A 23,641-nucleotide genomic window follows, 5' to 3' on the forward strand; every position below is an offset into this window, starting at 1 on the left:
TGTACTTAAAAGTTGCAGAACAACTCACTAGCCAAGTTGTTTCATTAATTTGCTATTTATAAAAATTAGGTATTTATCCAAATTCAGTAGAAATACTCTGCAGAAAATAAAAGTAACATTGAAAACTTATTTTTAAAATACAATGAAATGTTCAGTAGCATTCCATACTAGCAAACATTTTCTTTAGTTAATTATACTTCAAAATATACATTTAAACATTACCATAATATGCTTGAAATCTCTTACTTTTATTTATTCCTATCAAGGATTGTTATATTCAATTTTATGCTTATATGTTGAGAGAGAGAAATTAAAAATCTTCTTTGGTAGATTCTTTAAAATTTATTTCAAGTCTAAAGGATTTTTAATTTTATTCTCTGAAAATTACTTTACATCTAAAGGAATAAGAAGAGTCAAAACCCAGTCTGGCTAATAGACCTCCTTTACTTCTCTTAAAAGTTATTTTTTGCCCTAGCCTGTATGCTCAGTGGATAGAGCGTCGGCCTGTGGACCTAAAGGTCCCAGGTTTGATTCCAGTCAAGGGCACATGCCTGGGTTGTGGGCTTGGTCCAACGTGCAGGAGGCAGCCAATCAATGATTCCCTCTCATCATTGATGTTTCTCTCTCTCTCTTCCTCTCCCTTCCTCTCTGAAATAAATGAAGGTATATATTTTTTAAAGTTATATTTAATTTTTCTCTCAATGAAATATTTACATACAATGGAAACCTGGCCACCTTTCACATTGCATACAAGGCTTATATTGAGGCATGCATTACATAGTTCATTGTGTGTTTTTTTTTATGGGACCAAATTAAATGTCTCTTTTGATGGCTACTAAAGTTAAATATCCCAATTATACAATGATCTTAAAATATATATATTATTATTATTATCTATTATTAACTTTACATATTATCTATTATTATTATTATCTATTATTAACAATTCCATAATTAATGTTATGGAATTGTTTTTCAAATCCTACATACCCTCATAGGCAGAAGCTGATTTTAGTTCTGGATTGAGTTTGAAAATATTCCTATGCTTGACTTTTGAGTTTATTTTGCAATATATTTAAGCAAAATATGATTTTAAAATGTATTAAATAGAATATTGTCACTAATATAATAATAATATTGAAAGCATTATTTAATATAAGCTAAAATTTATTAGTTATTTTCTATAGAATAATAGTACTTGGATTAAAGTGAATTCAATGAAGTTAATCAATGGAAGATAGTATTTCTTTTATTATTGTTTATCCCATAGCAAGAACCCTCTGACCATAAATATATAACCAGGATGTGTGAGACGTATATATAGTGCTAACACTTATTCAGGACTTGCATGACACTATACTGTGGTTTCTGGATTACTAAAGGGTGAAGTGTTTTCATGTAATGAATTATATAAGATAGACAAGTTAAATTATTCTTAAATTTTCTAAAGTATTTAAAATTTTATTGAAACAATTCCATTGTTCTTTTTTTCTAAAGATACCCTGTTCTTTTTAAATGTGCTTCAAGGAATACAATTTTCTGTGTTAAATTTTCATGTGCATTTATTTTCTTTCAGGATGGAAAATAATTCAAGTACATTTTATTAGAAAGATAAACAAAACCATAAAATGGAACTTCTTTCAAAAAGTTGAACACTATGAGTTATACATTTTAGTTGCTATGACCATGGTTTCCTACCAATTTTTTTTATTCTAGTCTTTGGCCAAAAAAATAATGATTCCAGAACAAAGTACTTTGATCGATATTCACTGTCCCAAAGTTGATATCAGAGATCCATTAGTCTCTTAAGGAATTGGCAGACCTGTAGAAAAATTTTATTTTTAACTTTTCTAGGACATCAGGTAGTTAAAATGGACAATCTGTGATTTTTAATTTAATTGTGAATAATTTTCTCTAAAGATGTTAGTTATGGCACATTTTTAAAAACCATACGTTCATAGAGCAATATTCAAGACATTCTGAATTTTTGCAAAGTTCAGAAATTTGTAATGTTGCCAGTCCCAAAGAAAAGTCTAATTTGAGGTACATTTACCATCCAGCAAATTGAGCACACAAGATTTAGAACAGCTTACTAGATCTGTGTTCCTACTTTATTATAGTTTAACTTTTCTTTATGGTACAGGCATTTGTTTTTCTTATGTTTCTAGCTATTGTCCAATGATGAGAAATAGAAAATCAACAATACTGGATCTGCTAAAGCACCCACTATTCAAAACATCTTATCAACCTTCACCTTTCTGAGTTAGGTATGATCACACAGGTGCTATTCTTTCATCAGAACATCTAACCTAGCCTAAGTCAATCTATTATTATTATTAAGGTTCACATTTACTATGCCTTATTTCTGTTATACTTTCCTTTAAAACTTAAATTCCTTAATTTTTTCCAGCAGGTTTATGTAGAGTGCTGCTAATACCAATAATTATTGTGTCAAACTGACAGAACCACGTTGAGTAATTTACATTCATTTTTCTGGCCTTCACCCTTAAAATTTGTCCATTTTTTTCTGTAGCCCACGTGGTATAGCTCCTAATCTTTAAGGATTTAGTCATTTATTCTTATTATAGATCTCTGTATTAAAAATATGATTTCTCATAATTTTCTTGATGTCAAGTCCCTCTGGAGGGTCACTACTCTCTGAGATCTTGTCCATCAGCTTCTGTTTGATTTAATTGGACTACAAACACTTTTCTGATTTAACACAAACTAAACATCTCTATTTCTGAGGCTCACATTACAAACAACAGGACCTAAGAACTTGTCCTCTTTCCTTTTATACCTGTCACCCAATCTTCAAGAATGTATTTCCCTTTCTTAGCTTTCCAGCAATGTTTTAGGCTAACACCTAAAGTTACTTGTTCAAGCTGGTCAACCACAGCTACAAAAAATAATTGCATGATATAAAAGGCCCACTGTAGGGCCAAAAACTTACATGGTCTGGCACATCAAAAACCTCAATTTCTGAATGTTTTTTGACTCCATGAATCCCTGAATTTCACTTAGAATATAGATGTGGTCTTTTAGGACTCAGTAAATAGAAGCTCTGCTCTTTGACTAAAGTTTAAGATCTTTTTGATTCTAGACAAAAGAGTCAAACAATTAGAGATCACAATACCAGCTTTATTGCTGAAAGAGCTATTAGAACTTGACTTAAGTATATGGAAAAAAGAGGATTTCCTAAAACTGAATCCCCAAATTTGATAAACTTACCTGACACAGAAAGAGCTGGATAGTCAAAGGCTTCCAGGATGCACAAGTGTTGTCCCACGCCTCCTTCAGAATAGCATCTACAATATCCCGAGTCCATCAATACGTTAATCTAGAATCAAGGACCATAAACTCACAAGGAAGGAGATTAAATTTTATGTCATTAACATCTTTTCCTAAAGAAGAACATTTTGAAATACCAATGTCAAATGTTTTGTATTAATGTCTCACCAGATTTCTTACCTTAATGTTCTCTCCTGGAATATATTTAACTGCCAATTATCCATATCACCTCTCTGGGAATGTGATGATAGGATGTGTGGCAAACTCCCTAAATACTTAGAGCTCTGAAAATATGTTTTACATCTAAAATTAGTTGATAATTGCCCGAAGTGTAAAACTATTGATTTAAAATAATTTCCCCTCAAAACTTTGAAAGTATTACTCTTCTTGCTTCCAGTTTTGTCCACTGTCAATTGCTTGTCATTCTTTCATATTTAACATGTAGTGTTTCTTTATACACTCTCTTTCTCTCTCTGAAAGTTTAAGATTTTTCTCTTTATCTTTGGGGTTCAGAAATGCTATAAGTGTGTTTATAATCAAATTTTTTTATGTTTCATTTTTCTAATTTATACTTTTAATCTGAAGATTTATTAGACTGGACTATCTTACACATATTGGCCTAAAGGACTTTTATTTCTAGATTCAACTTTGTTTCCAAGAAACTAATTTTTATAGATACTATGCATTGAAGATAAAGTTATCTGTTTCATAGCATTACACCTTTTTTAGCATTTGGACAGTCCTTGACAGGCAGTGAACACATTAAAATTCATGTATATCCAGTGGATGGTTACTTATCTCCATAAATATAAATTCTGAAAATTTTATATCAATTTTTTATCTGCTATCATTTCCCCCTACATTTTAACACTGTACAATTTTTTACAAAAACCATATATTCATGCTGAAATCTGTATCTTGAGATGAATTCATATACAGATAGCAAATGAATATGAATATATTGACTAATTTATCATTTTTAATCTTTAGTTATAATATAGATAACATATTATTATATGTTTTATTTGCTATGTTCTCCTGAACATAGCAAATAAATATGGGTTTTATATTTGAAATCAATTTTTCAACATCATTAAAACTAAATTAACATTCCAACCCAGATATCAGCAGCATCCTCAGAGAAGAGTTTATCCTTGGAGCATGGCAGTCACAGTTAATCACTATCAATGAATCTTTATGTTAGAGCTTCAAAGACATAAAAGTGAAGCTCTGTAGATTTAGTTAATTTATTTCCATTGCAATCCTAAGGGTCTCCTTCAGTGCATAATCAATAATGTGTTTCGAGACTCTGCACTTTTAATCTTTGGTATTTGGAAGGTTCCGAGATTAGCTATCTCTAAGCAAAACAAATGTCACTGAAAATATTCATAAAGGTATCACAGAAATTCCACGACAGTCTTTCACTTAATAAATATTTATTAAGGGCCTATATGCCAAGTTAAATTTAAAAACAGGTTGTGCTTCAGAGGTTAATTAATGTTTTGGAGGCTTTGAATACATTTTCCCATCTAAGTAATGCTGTATATATGGAAGGTAAATGTCTTCACTTGCCCCACAAATATCTATTTTGTAAGCATGGTAAAGGAACTAAATCTTGTGAGATGAAGCAAAAAGGGGGATTCTCTAGTAGGGTATTAGAGATCTCAGAGATTGCAGAAACAACAGAATCAGGACAACTTCAAAATTTTAACAATAACCAAGTATGAAATATTTCTCTAGAGTGTTGTCAATACTCATATCTTCTATTTCACGTTTATAAATTCCTAGGTGAAGCATCTGTAAATATAAAAAAAGATATTTGCACTTGGCTCAGTTAGCTGTCATCAAGGGTTCATTTAGGTACAGACATGGCTATAGGGGAACACTCCTGAGCAACCAACTCAAAAGGATCTAATAGTGTAGAATTTTTCAGAACCTAAACACAAGGTTCTCAATATTTCTCTCTCAGAAAATGTGTCCTGACTTCCTTGTTGGAACTCTAGAAGTGTGTCTTCTCTACCTGCACTAACCTAGAACAATCATGGCCTTGCCATCTGATCATGGATAGTCCTGCCTGGCTCCAAACAAGGACAGTGTAAGAATTCCCTGGAACCTAAAAAATAGTAACATCCAAAGGCTAAAAGCTCATATACATTGAAATTTCTTAGGAAAAATCAAGCTAAAGGAACCAAGTACTCTCTCTATATATTTTATCTATTTAGGAAGGAAAAACATATAGAAAGAATGGAGTTGCTGTTTTGAACCTACAGTACAATATTAATAGACTAGAGGCCCGGTGCAGGAATCCATGCACCAGTGGGGTCCCTCAGCCTGGCCTGTGGGGATCGGCCGAAACCAGCTCTCCAACATCCCCTGAGGGGTCCCGGATTGTGAGAGGGCACAGGCCAGGCCGAGGGATCCCACTGGTGCACAAACCTGTGCACCAGGTCTCTAGTATGCACATAAGATCTTTAGTTAATCTCTGCTCACCTTCCTCCCTTCCCACTTCCCTCCGAGATTCATCAGTCTGTTCCATGTTTCCATGCCTGTGGTTTCTACTCCTGCATTGAGCATCTGCCCCCTGGTGGTCAGTGCATGTCATAGCTACCAGTTGGACAGTTGAATGGTCTGACAATAGGCCAGTCTTTTAGGCTTTTATATATAGAGAGATTACAGAGGAAATAAAACAGAAGCCCTAGAAACTCTTCATATTTTCTGTCCATAGAAAATGTAAAATAAGAATTAGTAATAGGAAATTAAAACTCAAGATAGCTACATGTACTGAAAGAAAGACCTTTTCTAAATACATTTATATTGTTTGTCTTGATTGATATTAGAGAGACAGACATGAAGACAATGATTGCACTAAGTATTTCAGGGGGCACTGTCCCTTCTCTAAGTCACTGGTCTTCCAACAGAATAAGAAAAATACCACAAGCCTAAAGCCACCTAATGTTCTTATTTAAAAGATATTATCCAAGTTAAAGATTGGTTCACCTCACTGTTACTTTTCAAACTAAAGATTAAACATTTATCAGATCATCACCAAGAATAAATGGAGTCTCTTAACTATAAACTGTGCCCTTAAAATTTTCTAAGTTTTCTAGACATGCAGAAGAGGAAAAATGCTGTAGAAACACTATGTGTTGAGTTCAGCAAGGTATTTCATATACTTTTTAAAAGATACTTCTGAACATGGGATGAGATTAATAAAATGCACTTATTATAACTGATGGGACAGTTGTAATCAGAGGGGCTGAGAATTTAATTGATGATGACTGAGTGAAATAATAGGTGGCCAACTCAGCACTTTTATAAATGATTTAAATAAGAATAACAGTTTTGTGAAAGCTTGAAGCTAGAAGACATAGTCGAGTTTTTTACATAAATACTTTCGTTTAAGGAAGACCTTTAGATCCAAATCTAACATGATGAAGTTTAATAAAGGCAATTATATAATTCTATATCCATTTCATTACTATACATATTATTTGTGTGTAGGAGGATGTGTATAATGTAACCTCAGCTCCTAAGGAAAATTTTTCTGCAAAAATGATAAATTAGCAATGTCTGGCAAAGAAGTTAATGACTTTCAATATCCATAAAAGCAATTAATAAGGCCAAAAATCTATGCACTGACTGGATGATAGCCAGATATTGTGTTAATTTCTGGGAAATAAGCTTGAAGCAGATGTATTTGAGGCAGCATATATTCAGAGGAAATGACCAGTATAGCAAAATGACACCAAACCATTTCTCCACGGAGTGTTATACTAGTAAATAACTAGGAATATGTGGAGTGTAGACAGCAAAGATCCAGATGCTGCCAAGCAGACGTGTTCTTTAAGGCTTAGTGATAAAATCTTGGGCCAAAAGCAGAGTTTATTACAAACAAATTTGAGCTAAGTCTAAGTGAGAACCGATAGTGATCACAGGTCTGAGAAGAAAGAATTGACCACCTGGAGTTGTTTCTCACGTTTCTGTCCAATATGGACCTGCCAAGCATATGTATGTGGTAAGATTATGATAAGGAAGATTCAAATTTCAGCTGTGAAATTGGGTTCTACACTCTTTAAATTGTCCCTGCCCTGGGGTTTATTATGATCTATATAATTCGGAGAACTGGATTCAGAACCTCTGCTTTTTTTAAACACTTGCAGTGCTGCATATTGTAGGCAATCAAATTAGAGTTTCTGAATAACTACGTGTGCGATTAGAAGCTGGGTGGGAAAGAAGAAAACCTAAGAAAATGGAACAGGCACTAGGGCAGTGACCTCTACACAGAAGACCAAACCAGAAACCTGGGTTTCATCCCTAGTCTCCCTTTTCCTTCTTCCTCTATGCACCTTGATGTACCACTATCACTATCACCTCTGTTGTATACTATCAATCACTCTCACCTCTGTGTTCCTATCACTTTCATGTACCATCACTCCATATACTAGCTCTTTAAAAATCTCTCAAGCATGTTGATTTTTTTCTTCTCTTTCTCATACCATTTAAAACAATCTTTATACTTCCAGTCTTGCCTTCCTGTAATCTACTCTTCACACTTCTGCTAAAGAGCTCTAAGTCATATTTTGTAGCCTGCCTAAAATTCCCCAACCATTCCTTAGCAGCCATAGGATACATTCCAAATGCCTTTATGTAGCCCATAAATTCCTACATTATCTAGTCTCTATTTATCTCACCATCTCTGTTTCCTGTATTTCTGATCATGCACTCTATGGTCTTAATATGCTTAATATCTAGCTCTTGTTATGATTACTCCTATATCCTAGTGCGCATGTATTCTGTTCCATTTTCCTCCTCCATCCTTTGTATAGTAATGATAGTAATATATTTCATATGTATTAAATAATACTTAATAATCACATGAAGCAGTTATAATATTCCAACTATTATTCTATACATTTTAAGTTGTATTACATCTTAATTTTCACAACGCCTTTGAGGTAGAAACTGCTATTCCCTTCCACACATGAGGAAATGTAGCTTTCCAGACACTGTGGTTCACAAAAGTGCAGATCTCCTGAGCCTAGATTACATCTGAATTAGGTAGGACTTCAGGATAAGGCCACAATTTAAAGAATATGTAGTCCAGTCTTTCAGCTGGACCTTAAATCTCTATATAATTTAAAATGGTCTATATAGGGAGTAAAAAAAATACCTCATTCTCTTTATACTCTGAAAAAGTAACATATATTTTCCTCTAGAGAATAGTTTCTTACCCAACTTTATTCCCTCCTTCAAAATGATCAACAAATATATTCAAACCAAGACAAAGATAGGTAGTTTCAAAACACAAAATTTAGCCATGTATATAACTGACTTTTTCTGATATAATTAACCCCACATAATATTCCAAAGCTTAATATAACAATAGTAATTATCACTAATAAATAACCAATATAAAAATGTAAATGTGTGCTTAAATCAATCTAACATTATTTATTCCAATAAAACTTACAAAATCAGTGTCTAATAACAAGGATAATTTCATTCCTTTTCTAAAAAGAAAAACTGTCACTAATTAAGGTACATTTGCATAACTGCTGACATCTTAATTTAGAAAGAATTCTCCATATTTGTTTCTACAAATATAGGATGTTGCATTAGTTCTGTATTGTATTTTTCATAAGACCACTGAAGATATGGTTTCCATATTTATTTAAAATTAGCCATTCATGAAGCAAGTTTCTTTTCCTTGTCTTCACATTTCTAAGAAGAGTAGTGAGCCTTCGTGTCCTATTGCCAGGGTTTTATTTAAAATGTCTTTACCAAGCCGAAACAGGTTTGGCTCAGTGGATAGAGCGTCGGCCTGCGGACTGAAGGGTCCCGGGTTCGATTCCGGTCAAGGGCACGTACCTTGGTTGCGGGCACATCCCCAGTAGGGGGTGTGCAGGAGGCAGCTGATCGATGTTTCTCTCTCATCGATGTTTCTAGCTCTCTATCCCTCTTCCTTCCTCTCTGTAAAATATCAATAAAATATATTTAAAAAATAATAATAAAATGTCTTTACCAAAATACATTTATTTCAAAAATATATATGTATGTGTATATATGTATATTTTATGTTATATGTACATACAAACATACCATTAAATGTGCTTCTTTCTAATTCTACAATATCAAATGTTTTATTTTGGGCTTCATTGAGTTAAGTTTGCTAGGCAAATGAATAACAAGATTCTTAGAAGAATAAAGGTTCTTAACCTCTTTTAAAAATATCTCCAAAAGCTATTTGAAGTCAGTATTAACTTTAAAGAAAATACTAAAGTAGTGTCATGATGAACCATACTTAAAACTTCTGAACCATTTGCTTTCATATACAAGGATTAGAAGAAATGTGCTTGGCTATCTATTTTTATCTGTATCCCATCATCTGACTTTCTATATAAAGCCATTCCTGCCATTAGCCTGGGGTGCTCTTATATCCACGGAGCTCACCCCATCACAGCCTGGCCTTTAAGTTTCAGAGCTTCATCACTTTCAATATTATTCTCTACTCCAACTAACTCCCCATGGTCATATTCTGAATCTTGTCGTCATCCCGAGTCATTCTATTTCAGAAGTACTGATTTAAGTATATCATTCCTCTCAAACTAGAGTCTTCTCCTTTCAACATGCTTTATGGACTTCTTCCACTGTCGTATTTATAGACTTCTATTCTTGCACACTGCATTAGCCCTTCTCTGTCCTCTCCTCTTTCCCTTTTCAGCTTAGATTCCATGTCCATAATTTCAACGCAACCAAACATTCCTAAATTTTTTTACTTCTCTTTCCTTTGCTCATAGCCATGTGTCATAAACACAGCCACCACTGAATTTTTATTCTCCATGTCTATATTTGGGATCCTTTGTGCTTCTGGAGAAAATTACAGCAAGGAAACTTGCACCAGCTTCATTTAGGATTTCAGTGCTGCCCAGTAATCTTGATATGTTCCTCTCACCAGTTTTACTCTCTGCAACTTTTGTTAGAGACCTCCATTCTGCTTAAACGTGGATCTTCTGCAAATGAGCTCACATTCTACCTTAGAAAGAGAATAAAGGGAACAGCTGAGTGCTCTGACTTATTTATTGTCTAATGCACACTAACACTTGCCCTAATACTGTTTTTTATTATTATTACAGGAAACTAGGCTCCTGTCTTCTTACTTAAGATCATCCCTTCCCATTTTCTCAGTTATGTTGAGCCTATTACTACTTGCTCTTAGATCTTCAAATTCTGTTCTCTTCTGTGTATGGCCATCACCATTCAAACATTCTCAAGTTTACTCTATTAAAAAAATCCTTTCTTCATTCCACTTTTCCACTCCAGTTATTACCCATTCACTCCTAACTCTGGTGCTAATAATTGATTTAAAAATATTTCTGACTTATCAACTTGAACCTTCAAAAGCCAGAGGCAATTAAATTATACATGTAAAGCTCATTTAGTGAATTATTTCATGTGAAATATGAATTATTTTACATCCACAGTTGACTTGTTCGTGAACAGGTGAAAGCCCATTCATTTAATAGGTGATCTAGAAAGAGAAAGTAAGACAACTGATGTGTAAGGTGCCTGTTCTGAAATATAACACATGTGTTAGCTGGTAATGTCTTCTTGTTGTGCTGATGTTCCCAAGGAAAACATTATGCCAATAATTGGATTTGATTTTATTCATTAGATGGTAATTAACCGGCTCTTTTCTATGTCAATTAAAATTTATTTGCCTATTACTTACAGTGGTCTTTAACTAAAGAACATTTATTCTTGACAGAATCTCTCTTGCTATTATCATAACCTTGGCAATCTGGATTGGAGAATAATGAGGTTATATGTAACTACAAATAACTGCTTGTAGGAAAGAATGTATTAATTTTTATAGTAGAAATTAAACACTTTATCTTTGCATATATATCTTTGATACAAATTTATAATTTATTACCACAAAAATATCTGAGTTACTTATGACTATTAGCTTTCTGTTTTTTGCGGAAGATATATTTTAGAAAGTCATGAGCTAAAATACTTAATATTCTAAAGTGAGATACCTGTTCAAAGTGACTCTTAAATTAATTGACTATGGAGGAGATAAAAGTTTACAATAACTATAAGAAAACAGATAACTTACACAAATTGATAAGAAATATAGTAAAACTTAAAGTGATATTTTTTTATTTGTGTTTCCCATTTGTTTTAATTATTTCTCATGTTTTATATTTAAGGTATTTTTATTGGTGCAAATTTTCTATTTTCAAAAATTATAAATGAAGATGTGAGGAATATTAATATTCTACTTTGTGCAGATTTAACCTGCTTGTTTTAATGGAGAGCAATTTCTAGATAACTGGTAGGCTATGGAAGATAATTTTGTCCATGGTAATAACTGGCCCAAATTTTGGGGCCAGTTTTTGTGTAAAGCTCAGAAATTGCCTTGTTTTCAAAGCTCATAAAAAAGTTCACAGGCATGTTGACAGGAAAATCACCTTTATCACTTAGAAGCTATCTCTTTTTGGTTTTAATTTTCTTTGTTGTATGTATGATGTAAAAAGTATGATTTAACTTGCTTAGGACATTGTGGTGCCAACTTGTTTGGACAATTATTTTTGTTTCTTTGAAAATTTAAAGGGCTTGCCCCAGCTGTTCTGGTACTAAGGTCAAAGAATATACACTTCTTGTAGTGCTCATTTAATAAAGTAATACATGGTTTCTCTGAATGAATGCGTTTAGAGGAGGCACGTGCAGGGTGTTCCATTGCCACGACAAGTTTTTCTTTATAATGATTATACAATAATCAAGAAAACTCTGATTTGCCTTTTTTCTGAGATAGGAACTTCTTCATATTTTGTTACATTGAATATATTTTATGAGTTGTAGTAAAAGTTTTCTTTTTCTAATATTTAGTCTAGTATGCTTGTCTAGAAAATTTTAAATAATATTTCCATGGCTTTTTGTTGAATTATTTAAATTCCATATTTTCCCAGTGCCTCTACTATATCCAGGGAACAGGTGGGCTCCTTCAAACACTACATTTAAATCAATGTTGTTTTTGTGGTGATTTCTGATAATATTGATGAACCAATCTCATTCATTATTTTTCCTCATAGCAATATTTATAAAGATCTGCTCAAATAAATGTTTCTGTTGAAAGAGATTCAATTGGCACAAATTCAACACTATTCTGCCAGTTCAGATAAAGGAAGAAGTAGTGTGGCAAGCAAAGAATAATATAATTATTTTATACTTTCTCATGTTCTGATTACTAGCACATATCTATATACAAATATAAAAAATACTGATTATTATAGCAATTGATAGAATAATAAAATTATGGACCTGGAATGCACAAATGTATTTTTGCCCCAAATTGAGGAAATTCAAGGTCAGAACTTTCTAGTTATTTTGACCTAATCATGTGTGAAAACTAGAATACAGACATTCTGATGCTCAAACCAGTTCTTTCTTCAAGTTGCTGCCTCTTCGGAAGTCTTCCGAAGTCTTCTGTACTTCTGGAGCTCTAACAGTAGGCTTATATGGCTGTATAAGCCATGCAGTGAGTTATTTGCTTCTACTTGTAAAATAACCCAGGAGTGCACTGAGGCAAAGAATGTCCTTTGACAGGTGCCTGATTTCCTCCCAGGGTATACTAGAGGCTGGGGAAAATGTGGTCACGCATGTTTCAGAGTGGCTCATTTTCAAGAGACAGACTTACTGGTCAACTATTAGAACTCCCCTCAGGCTGGTCATGCTTTTGGACGCAGTGAGTATGTGTGTCATGGTGAAATAACAATAAGACACCATATCTTTCTCATATTTGAGCTTTCACACATCTGAAATAATGCTCTTATTTTATTCCACGGCTTTCTTTGAATTGAAATGTATGCATTAACATTTGTGTGCTTTTCTTTTCCATCCATCCTTCTCCATCTCATGAAAAGCACATCTGGGTAAGTTGAATCACCATGGCTGGTGAACATGTTTATTTTCAGCATCATCCTCTTTTTGTTTTATCTTTAGTATTTCTCTTTTCAGTTGTAACACAAGCTGCACTGCCTCTGACCAAAAACAAAAATTGGGAAGTGTATTTATTTCTACAGCATCAAAGGAATCATTGGTTCAGAGAAATGTTCATATTTGAATTAATTATGTTGGCCTTCCAGGCAACTGTGTTTTGGTTCTTTTAGACACATGTCAACAGATATCCAGACATCATCTCCCCTAGTTCTTAAGTCATTCTCTGCGAGTTAGTGTGGCATTCACTTGCAGGCTGTTTGGGTATTTTCAACTATGCTGCATGACCAACTCTACCTGTGTGTTTCCCAGTGCTCTGCGGTTCTGCATTGACATTGTAGTCAAGAGAGAATTTTTGTCAATTACTACAACTGCACTTACACGAAGAGGGAGAATGCTAGATGTCCCCCAGTAGCACCTTTATACTCAGGTTCCAAAGTCAATCTTATTTTTGGTTGAAACTTTTCATTTTGTGTTCTTTCCATTGTTTCCTGTATGTGGGTTAATTTTTAAGGCTTTAAACATTTATACTATCCAGATTACAGTTTCAAATTTTACCTTTTGAATTAAATTAGAGTATACTAGTTATTCCTAAAACAAATCGAGCTTCAATGTAAAACAAATTATGCATAATTTTATAAAATATTTACATTGGTGTAAACTTTGCATTGGTAACCTGGGGGGAGCTATTTAACACACTTTAGATGGGCAGACATGTTGCTCTTAAATGCAAAGCCAAAAGTTGGAGGGAGGAGTAAATAAAATAGCTCCTATGCTATGCAATTATCCAGGAAGCTGTGGAGAGTTTTAGTAACTGGCTATATGAATATCTTTTATACTGATATAAGGTCATGTGCTTTATAATAATACTTAGTTCACTAGCATGGTTTATATTTGTTTTATTTTCTTCTATAATTTCAAATTATAGTTATTACTATTACTTAATTAACAATGCAATATTTACTCCAGTTAGGAAATTCATAATACTAATGAAAACTCTAATAGGTATTCTTAAAAATGCAAGGCAAGCTATGGTTAGAGTGCTGTTTAGCTATGCTGGCCAAATGCAAGTTGTACAAACTTACATTTTCAAATTAATAAATACCTTGACAATAGATTTTAAAGCATATTATTTTCATGTCATCGCTTAACATTGGTCTTCCATGTTTTAATGATTTCTAAGTTTCATAAGGAAAATAATCCCAAGGAATAAAACTTCATTTCTGTATCTCTTTTGAATGAAATTTGAAAAATAATGAATGAATAAGGTGTTGCCATTTATGGACTTTAAGGAACCAATATAATTGCCTTAATTCTAAAATGCAGTTTCTTGTCTCGCACATGCTCCTGAAACTTAAACATTTTGGATATCAAAATAGTTTCCTTAGTACAGTTGCTAAAAGGAAGCTTAGGTGGCTAAAATGTCAGGAGAAGATAGAACAAACAGTGTTGTGCAAAATTTTGGGGTGGAAAGAACATTGAATTAGGAGTCAGAAGACAAGAACTTAAGCCCCAACTTTCCCACTTATTTCCTGCATTCCCTTGAGTGACTAAGGTGACCTAGGCATGTGCTCTGTACTCACCAATATTACTCTCAACTTTGTAATTCTCACAACAGCATAAGAAAATATGAATAACCTCAGAAGTATGGAAATTGGAAACTTCAAATTGGAGTTAAAGAGGGCTTAAATTAAATGAAGTACTAAAGTAATCTAGTCTAAATGGTATGCAAATAATCTGAAAATTTACCAATGTTCCTCTAGTAAGTCCCCAATTGGGCGAACAGAACACAGTGAAAATGTTTAATGGAAGGTAATGCAAACCCCTCTAGTTTTCAGTAACAGCATGAGTAATTGTATTGTACCATCATATTTGTGTGTGTGTGTGCGTGTGTGTATTTTTAATGGTTTTCATTAAATTTAAAATCAAGTGAAGAAAGAAATTATGTAAATCCCAACTCAGATTCACACATAAATTCAATGTCCTGTCAGAGACTATGCTTTCCATTTCAAAACAACTTGAAGAAAAAAGGTTTCAATATGAATGAACTCTGGTTTTAATGTAATCAAATCACTTCAGTCTGAACAACCTAGCTTGTGTTCCTAGACTCTAAATCAAACACTGCTTAAATATGTAATGGACTTTTATATGCACTGCATGTAAAAATGCACCATAATACAATATACAAACACATACAATTGCACACACACAAAATCACAGTGTGCTGTGCTTTCCAAATCAAGTCAAACATGTTAATGTTGAATTTGAAACTCTTCATTTTATGCAGCTAAATATGTATATTTAGCTAATCAATATTCTGAAGCAACTGATTGAGATTTATAATATAGTTCTGTTTGGAATAATCATGTTAAGATATACATTTTCAGCATACAGATGTTAAAAGAAAAACTGAAGTGCATACTCTTACTAAAGTTATGAGAGTATACGATTTAAACACAACAAACAAAACAAAAACAACTTTTGAAGGGCCACATTGTCCATTGATTTTTCAAAAAATTGTATGGTAAAATATCTGTTCAGTAAGAGAAAATAATTATTAAGCACACTGGATTGACTCTTAACCAGATTTTCATCCCGAATCCCAAACCAGGTCAAACTTTTGGAATCATCTGGAATGGAAACTTCTGACAAAGTGGCTCAAAAAATGGACTACAAAAATACATTATGGGATGCAGTTTACTGAAACAAAAGTACCGTAATAGAAGGTTTTGTCTACCTATTCAACATTCACAATTATTTTTAAGAACCTCCTTTGTGCCTGACCTTGTTTTAGATGCTTCAAATTTACCTCCAAACAGAATATATGAAACCTCACTCTTCTTTCAACTTATTTTCTGTTGGGATATGACAGAGAGGAATAAATGACACTTTAAGTTAGAAAATAAAAATAATAAAGCAAGGGATAGGGATAAGAAGTGCCTGTTGGGTATTATGAGAGGGAGGGTAAGAGACATTCAGAGAGAAGGTGACATTTGAGTAAAGACTTAACGTAGGTAGGGAAGTAAGCCATGTGGAGATGGAGAAGACAAGAATTTCAGACAGAGTGAAATAGCAGGTGCAAATGTCCTGAGGCAGAAAGAGGCCTGGGCTGTTTTCAGGTAACAGCAAGGACACCAGTGTCATCAGGTGATATGAGCCAAAGAGATGAAGAGAGTAGGGTAGATTCTATGAGCCTCTTTGGCCTTTATTCTCAGTGATACAGGAAGTAATTGAAAATTTATGAGTAGAGATTACATCATCTGACTTAAGTTTTAACAGGATCACTCTACCTTGTGTGGTGCACTTTTATTAGGAAACTAGGCAGAACTTTCACAATTAAAGTTTTCTAACTTTTAAAAATGGCTTTTGGACAACTCATATAACTCACATGTGAAAATGTTATGTGCTTTCTAAGTGTTGAGTGCATACTTCTTGTTTCTTTTCTTTTATTGAATGTAGAAAAGACTGTTATAAATGTATGCTTGTTACTTCCACTTTAATGCCACTCACCTGTCACATAATTGACAATGTTCCTTTCCATAATGTATGTAAATTACAACTCTTACTCATGCTCTTCACCTCTGTAGAGGTCTACTCTAAAGGAGATCTTCTCTAAATGTTCTTGCACATATTCCACGCTCAGTTCCTGCCTCTCCGCCCTTACTGCTTATCCTGCCTGGAACACGATCCCTATCTCCTTTCTGCCTGCCTTTCAAAGCTTAGTTGCCACAAAGACTTCACCAATTGTTTCCCATGCTATTAGCCCCCTTTATGAAATCCTCACACTCAGAATATGCATTACTGATTTTTAACACCTATTTGCATATTTCATAATGTTTTCAGACAGTTTCGTGTGTTTACTTTTTTTTATCTAACCAGGGACCTCCTGGAAAACTGGGTCCATGTCTATTTCCTCAGATGTTCAATAAGTACCTGATGGTTGGTTGGTTGACCCACTTCAACCCATTTCTCTCAATATATCAGTCACAGTGAGACTAGGCTATTTGAATCTGGTTTTCAATGAAGGGATGGCATGAGGGAGTGGGTGATGGCAGAGCAAGCCAGGTGAGGAAGCCCTTTGTAGTGTTGGGGATTCAGGGCATCCGTGTCGCTGTTGCCTTTGCCAGGTGTTGAATAGCTTACTTGCAGAATGTATCCATGCTTTTCTTGCTATCCCATCAATTGAAACAACAGTTGATTTATGTGTCTTTTCAGCCACTATAACTTCAATATTTGTTTTGTTTTCTTCCTTATTTTTCACAATGCATACTTCTTGGTAGCATCCTTTGCAAATACAAAAAGCTCTCCTATTGGAAGTCATTTTTGATTATGTATTTTAACATATTTTAGTCCACTGTAATAAGCAATTAATTGACAGAAAATAAATACTTTACTTTGGAGTTGATATATGATATTAATTATGGATTCCTAAGCACAAAATATACACACTCAAAAAACCAATTATTATATATATTTTTATTATTTGTGTGTAAGATCAAAGCATACTAAGGAACAGAGCATACATTTTTAATATAGTCCTGGCCAGGTATATATAGCAAGAAAACAAACTTGCTATGTCAATAATAAGCAAACTCAAATTGGTTTTGTAAATGGACGTCAATTCTAAAGGCTCAGGAGTAGGGACAGTGATTATAGATGCATTTGTCAAGGCTCTTTACAACTTTTTATTGTCAGAAACAAACATTTGTTGTTATTGAAGTGTTTTGCTTTCATTAAAAACAGAAGTGGTTATAAATGGAAAAGAGTGTATTATTGAATTTCAGACCTTACATTCTTCATTGTGATAGAAGTCAATTTACTTTAGAGTTCTCTTCAAATGAGAACTAACTTTGTAGTCTAATCAAAGAACTAACTTCTAAGATAGCCACCTGGACTACAGAGAGTTCTAAAACTAAGCACATCTTTTGAATTCGGCTAAAATTACCAAATTTATCTTCTGCCTCTATACACAGGCATTTCCTCTACCACTGAAATAATAAGGGAAAACGAGCAAGACAGATGGAAGAAACCACATTTAGACCTCATAATGTGTACTTGAATATGCTGATGTGGGCCATTTTCTTGCTAAAGGGATAAGATACTTGCTGATAATATAATTCAGCTTCTTAGTGATTAACATTTAATGGTTGAATTTTAATGAATAAATGTTAGGGAAAATTATTTTTAGATGTCACTGTTTAATTTCTAATAAAATCAATGAGTGGTTTGCATGCATTACTCAAAGGAAGGAGGAATTCTGTTATTCTATATTATCTCATAAAAAGCTTATAAAGGATTATTTGATTTATTTAAAAATAATGTAATTTAAAATAATCACAGCCACCTTTTACCATTTTATCTAACTAATCTCTGTTATACACTTCAGGCATGAACTTCTAGAGGAAGCTCGAAGGAAGGGCTTACCTTTTGCCCAGTGGGATGGGCCCACAGTGGTTGCATGGCTAGAGGTAAGAGAATTAAACCAGAAGGCTCTTGATTCAATCACTAATTTGGTAGTTGTTTTTGTTGTTGCTTTTTAGAGAGACAGGTAAAGGCAGGTTTTGAAGTAGCTTTCCAATAGACTGTAATATCTCAGAAAAGAAATAGTTGCTTTTTCTAGGGACCTGTGAACATTGCAATTTAACTGTATTGCTTTCTTGTGCTTGAGGCAGAAGGATATACCCAGTGGATAAAAGGGAGTTTCTCTAAATTCCACCCTCTTTATGTCTAGAGTAAGAGAATAATTAGTTTTTGAGCCACATTTTTTTGTTGCAAGAAAACCTTGGTCCCAGCCCATCAGTCCAGGGTCCTTTCTCACCAGCAGGTTACAGAGAAGAGCCATTTTTGGCATTCTCCCAAAAGATACCACGTCCACCTAACTGCAGAGAACTGTTCCTTTGCTTATAGTATAATTCCTGAACCTAATTCTCTAATGCCTAGGGACCAGCTAGATTTAACCACTTGGAATAAAACAGAAGATGTATCCCCTTTTTCTCTTCTGTGTCTAAACTGAATGTTATGATAAAACAAGAGCTACATTCAGCATTCCCTGCACAACGCAGGGGGCTGGGAAAATTCAGTAATACCTGAGCAGAGTGGAGGGCATCAGGAGCCAAGTAGGACAATTCTGGAAATGCATACTTGACCACAGGGGTCCCTCATGCTACTTATCAGGAGGGTTCACTGCCCCTTCTATTTAGTTGAGTAGAGTGGGCTTCTGGGATATGCCAATGTCAGGGCAAAGAAGAACACGGGCTTTTCCTGCCTGCCGGAGGCAATTAGAACTCATTACTTCCAGTGGTTTGGGATTATAAAGTTACCCACATTCATTAGCATATCATACCCAGAGCAGAAGAGTTGATCAATGAGAAAAAATTAAAACCCTTATGAGTTTTTAAAATGGTCTTGTATAGATAGATATGAAAAGTTTTTTTTTTTCCTTGGCCTGGAAGAAAGAAACTCTGTCTTGCTTTATTTTACTCTCTTCTATCAGGGGATTTTTAGCATTTTAGTAATCAGAGCTGCTTCTTCCAAACATGTCTTTAAAATTTCTATATTTTAGAAATAATTTATAAAACAAAATGCTTAAGGAAGCACCCCTCAAATTTCATAGCCTTTCTTTGATCAGCTTCATTCCAATAAAGTGAGCTATACTTTGACAGAGAGTTAGCTGCTATTTTGGCAAGTGAAGAAAACAATCCTTTTAATAAAATAAAATAAACAGATTTACTGACTTTAAAGGGCTAGGAAAGGACAGGCAGTGAGGTTTGTGCTAATTAAACATATCTGAGCATACAAAAATTGCTCATAATGTGCTTCTTAAAGTGACTCAGATTATAAAATGAAGTAAGATAAATGAGCAGGGTGATCCAATGAATGAGAGCTCCTAACTCTCACCTCCATTAGCACCTCCTGGGCATACAGCCTGCTAAGAATGATGCAGAGAAGTAAGCCTGATGCTTCATACACCATTTATCCACACCAAAAACTTTTAAGTCTAATCATGAATGACATTGATAACAGTGTATTGGCAAGCATTTGGATAAGTCCAAAAATTTCCGCAAGTTGTTTTGTTTTTTGTTTTGTTTGTTTGTTTTGTTTTGGCAGGGGTTTTGAAATCCAAATATCGTACTTAAAAGAGAGGAAGTGGAAAATAACTAGGGTCCAGCGAAGGTATATGGAGATGTTTAGTTATTTTGAACAACCTGTGTTTATAAACTAAGAGGTCAAGTACCATCTTCAGTCATATCTAATCATATCTGTCTAGGTAAGGTCAATTCCTTGGCCTAATCTGCTGGAAGAGTATATAAAAGATTCAGTCAAGCACTATACTAGATCCCCTCTCTCCTTTCTTTTATTTCAATCACAGCCTGATCCACATTGAATCAAAGACTTGGCTTTTTGTTTCCCTTATAGAGACAAGTAGCCTTTCAATGTGGCAGACTTTTTTTTTTTAATATATTTTATTGATTTTTTACAGAGAGGAAGGAAGAGGGATAGATAGTCAGAAACATCAATGAGAGAGAAACATTGATCAGCTGCCTCTTGCACACCTCCTACTGGGGATGTGCCCACAACCAAGTTACATGCCCTTGACCGGAATCGAACCTGGGACCTTTCAGTCCACAGGCTGACGTTCTATCCACTGAGCCAAACCGGTTTGGGCAATGTGGCAGACTTTTTTAAAATAAAGGATATCTGTATTAGTTACCTATTACTATGTAAAAACTTATCTCCAGACTGAGCATTTATTTTTCCTCATGACTTCTGTGGGTCAGGAATCTGGACATGGCTTAGCTACGACTCTCTTCAGTCTCTCACCACCAGTGTGGCAGTGTTCTCAAGGCTTGACTTGGGGAGAATACACTTTCAAGCTGACTTGGGTTTTCACAGTCATGATGCAGTGTCTTGCTAGCTGTTGTCCAGAAACATCTATTCTTTGCCATGTGGGCATCTTCACGGGGCTTCTCACAACATGGAAGCTGGCTTCCTGCAGAACAAGAGCTCTGAGAGGAAAAAGGTGAAGAGGGCTAGCAGGAATGAAGCCTTGGTCTTTTTATAATCTAATCTGAAAAGCACTATCCCTTCACTTTTATCATAGTCTGTTCCTTAAAAACTCAAAGGAACAAGATTATACAAGGGCAGGAATATTAGAAAGGGGAGCTCATTGGGATCCATCTTAGAAGCTGCCCAACACAATGCCTTAGAGCAGTGGTTGGCAAACTCATTAGTCAACAGAGCCAAATATCAACAGTACAACGATTGAAATTTCTTTTGAGAGCCAAATTTTTTAAACTTAAACTTCTTCTAATGCCACTTCTTCAAAATAGACTCACCCAGGCTGTGGTATTTTGTGGAAGAGCCACACTCAAGGGGCCAAAGAGCTGCATGTGGCTCGCGAGCCACAGTTTGCCGACCACTTAGAGTAATGAGGCTGAATCCCTTCACTTTACAAATGAGAAAAATAAGGCTGAGGTTTAGAGGGTCACATGACTCACTGATGATAGGGACAGAATTAGATAGAGCCAGGCCTTCTGATACTTGGCATTGCATTTTGCTGATTTATTGTTTTCTGTCTTCCTCTTCTCACTTTTCTCACTCTCATTCTCTCCTTTTGCTCTATCTGTTCCCATCAACAAATAAACAGCCCTCTAAACTTAGTATTTTGGAAAAATAAATAAATAAATAAAAATAAACTTAGTATTTTGGCTATTGCAAAACCAAGGTTTAGGAGGGGAAACCAAGATGGCGGCATAGGTAAACACCTAAACTGCTGCCTCGCACAACAATATCAAAACCACAACTAAAAGACAAAACGGACACCATCCAGAACCACAGGAAAGCTGACTGAGTGGAAATTCTACAACTAGAAGAAAAGAGGAAAGCACATTGAGACTCAGAGGAGCTGCAAAAGGCTGAGGTATGGAGACGTGCACGCAGAGAGGATGGGCGGCTGTGTGCATGGGCGGCTGAGTGTGAGGCTGGCTTTCTAAAGCGGGAGGGAGATGGAAGCTCCCAACTGCGCTGAACCTCAGTTCCGGGTGAGTTTCTGGGAAGCTCGACTCATTCGGGGAGAAACTGGACTGTCTGGCAGCGGGTGAAACACTTGGGCGGCTTTCTCTCAGAGGTGTTTGCAGCAATTACCGAGGGACACTGAGACCCCGGGGACTCATAGGGCAGGGCTGATGGGAAACCAAGGCTGTCTGCTCCACCCTGAAACTCTGCCCCATCCAAGCTGAGCACAGAGGCTTTTGCAATTTTGCAAGTCTTGTCTCATAAGAGTGTCTCCAGCACAGAAGTTCTCCCAGCATAGACACAGCTGATCCTCACAGCCAATTGGCCTGGAGGTCAATTCCTCCCAGTGATACCAACAACAATCAAGGCTTAACTACAACAAGACTGTGCACACAGCCCACAAAGGGGTGCACCAAGAGTGTCCACCTCAGGTAACTGGGGAGGCTGAGCCACTGTGCCCTATAGGACACCTAGCACACAAAGCTACTCTACCAACTCAGGGAAGCAGCGAAAATGCAGAGATAAAGAAACAGATCACAAATGAAAGAAATGGAGGAAAGCAAATGACTGGATATAGAGTTCAAAACCATGGTTATAAGGTTTTTCAAGAATTTCCTAGAAAAGGCCAATAAATTTAGCGAGACCCTCGAGGATATGAAAAAGGACCAACTAGAAATTAAACATACACTGACTGAAATAAAAAATATTATACAGAGACCTAACAGCAGACTAGAGTACCGCAAGAACCAAGTCAAAGATTTGAAATACAAAGAAGCAAAAAACAGCCAGAAAAGCAAAAAGAAAAAAGAATCCAAAAATTTAAAGATAATGTAAGGAGCCTCTGGGACAACCTCAAGTGTACCAACATCCAAATTATGGGGGTGCCAGAAGAAGAGAGAGAGCAAGATACTGAAAACCTATTAGAAGAAATAATGACAGACAACTTCCCCCAACTGGTGAAAGAAATAGACTTACAAGTCCAGGAAGCGCAGAGAACCCCAAACAAAAGGAATCCAAAGAGGACCACACCAAGACACATCATAATTAAAATGCCAAGAGCAAAAGACAAAGAGAGAATATTAAAAGCAGCAAGAGAAAAACAGTCAATTACCTATGAGGAAGCACCCATACAATTATCAGCTGATTTCTCTACAGAAACTATGCAGGCCAGACAGGAGTGGCAAGAAATATTCAAAGTGATGAATAGCAAGAACCTAAAACCAAGATTACTCTACCCAGCAAAGCTATCATTCAGAATTGAAGGGCAGATAAAGAGCTTCACAGATAAGAAAAAGCTGAAGGAGTTCATCACCACCAAACCAGTATTATATGAAAT

General features: G+C 35.0%; 1 protein-coding gene across 24 annotated transcripts in view; it reads left to right on the forward strand.

The window, feature by feature from the left end:
* Positions 1 to 23,641, forward strand: part of PPFIA2 (PTPRF interacting protein alpha 2) — a 492,483-nt gene that overhangs the window by 434,226 nt on the left and 34,616 nt on the right. For all 24 annotated transcript variants that reach the window (XM_080661577.1, XM_080661567.1, XM_080661586.1 and 21 more), the window contains one exon: positions 18,677 to 18,758. In XM_080661577.1, coding sequence (XP_080517703.1) covers positions 18,677 to 18,758 — 82 coding nt within the window. The remainder of the gene's footprint in view (positions 1 to 18,676; positions 18,759 to 23,641) is intronic.

This window comes from Plecotus auritus (assembly GCF_963455305.1).
Source record: "Plecotus auritus genome assembly, chromosome: 3".
NCBI classification, from domain to species: Eukaryota; Metazoa; Chordata; class Mammalia; order Chiroptera; family Vespertilionidae; genus Plecotus; species Plecotus auritus.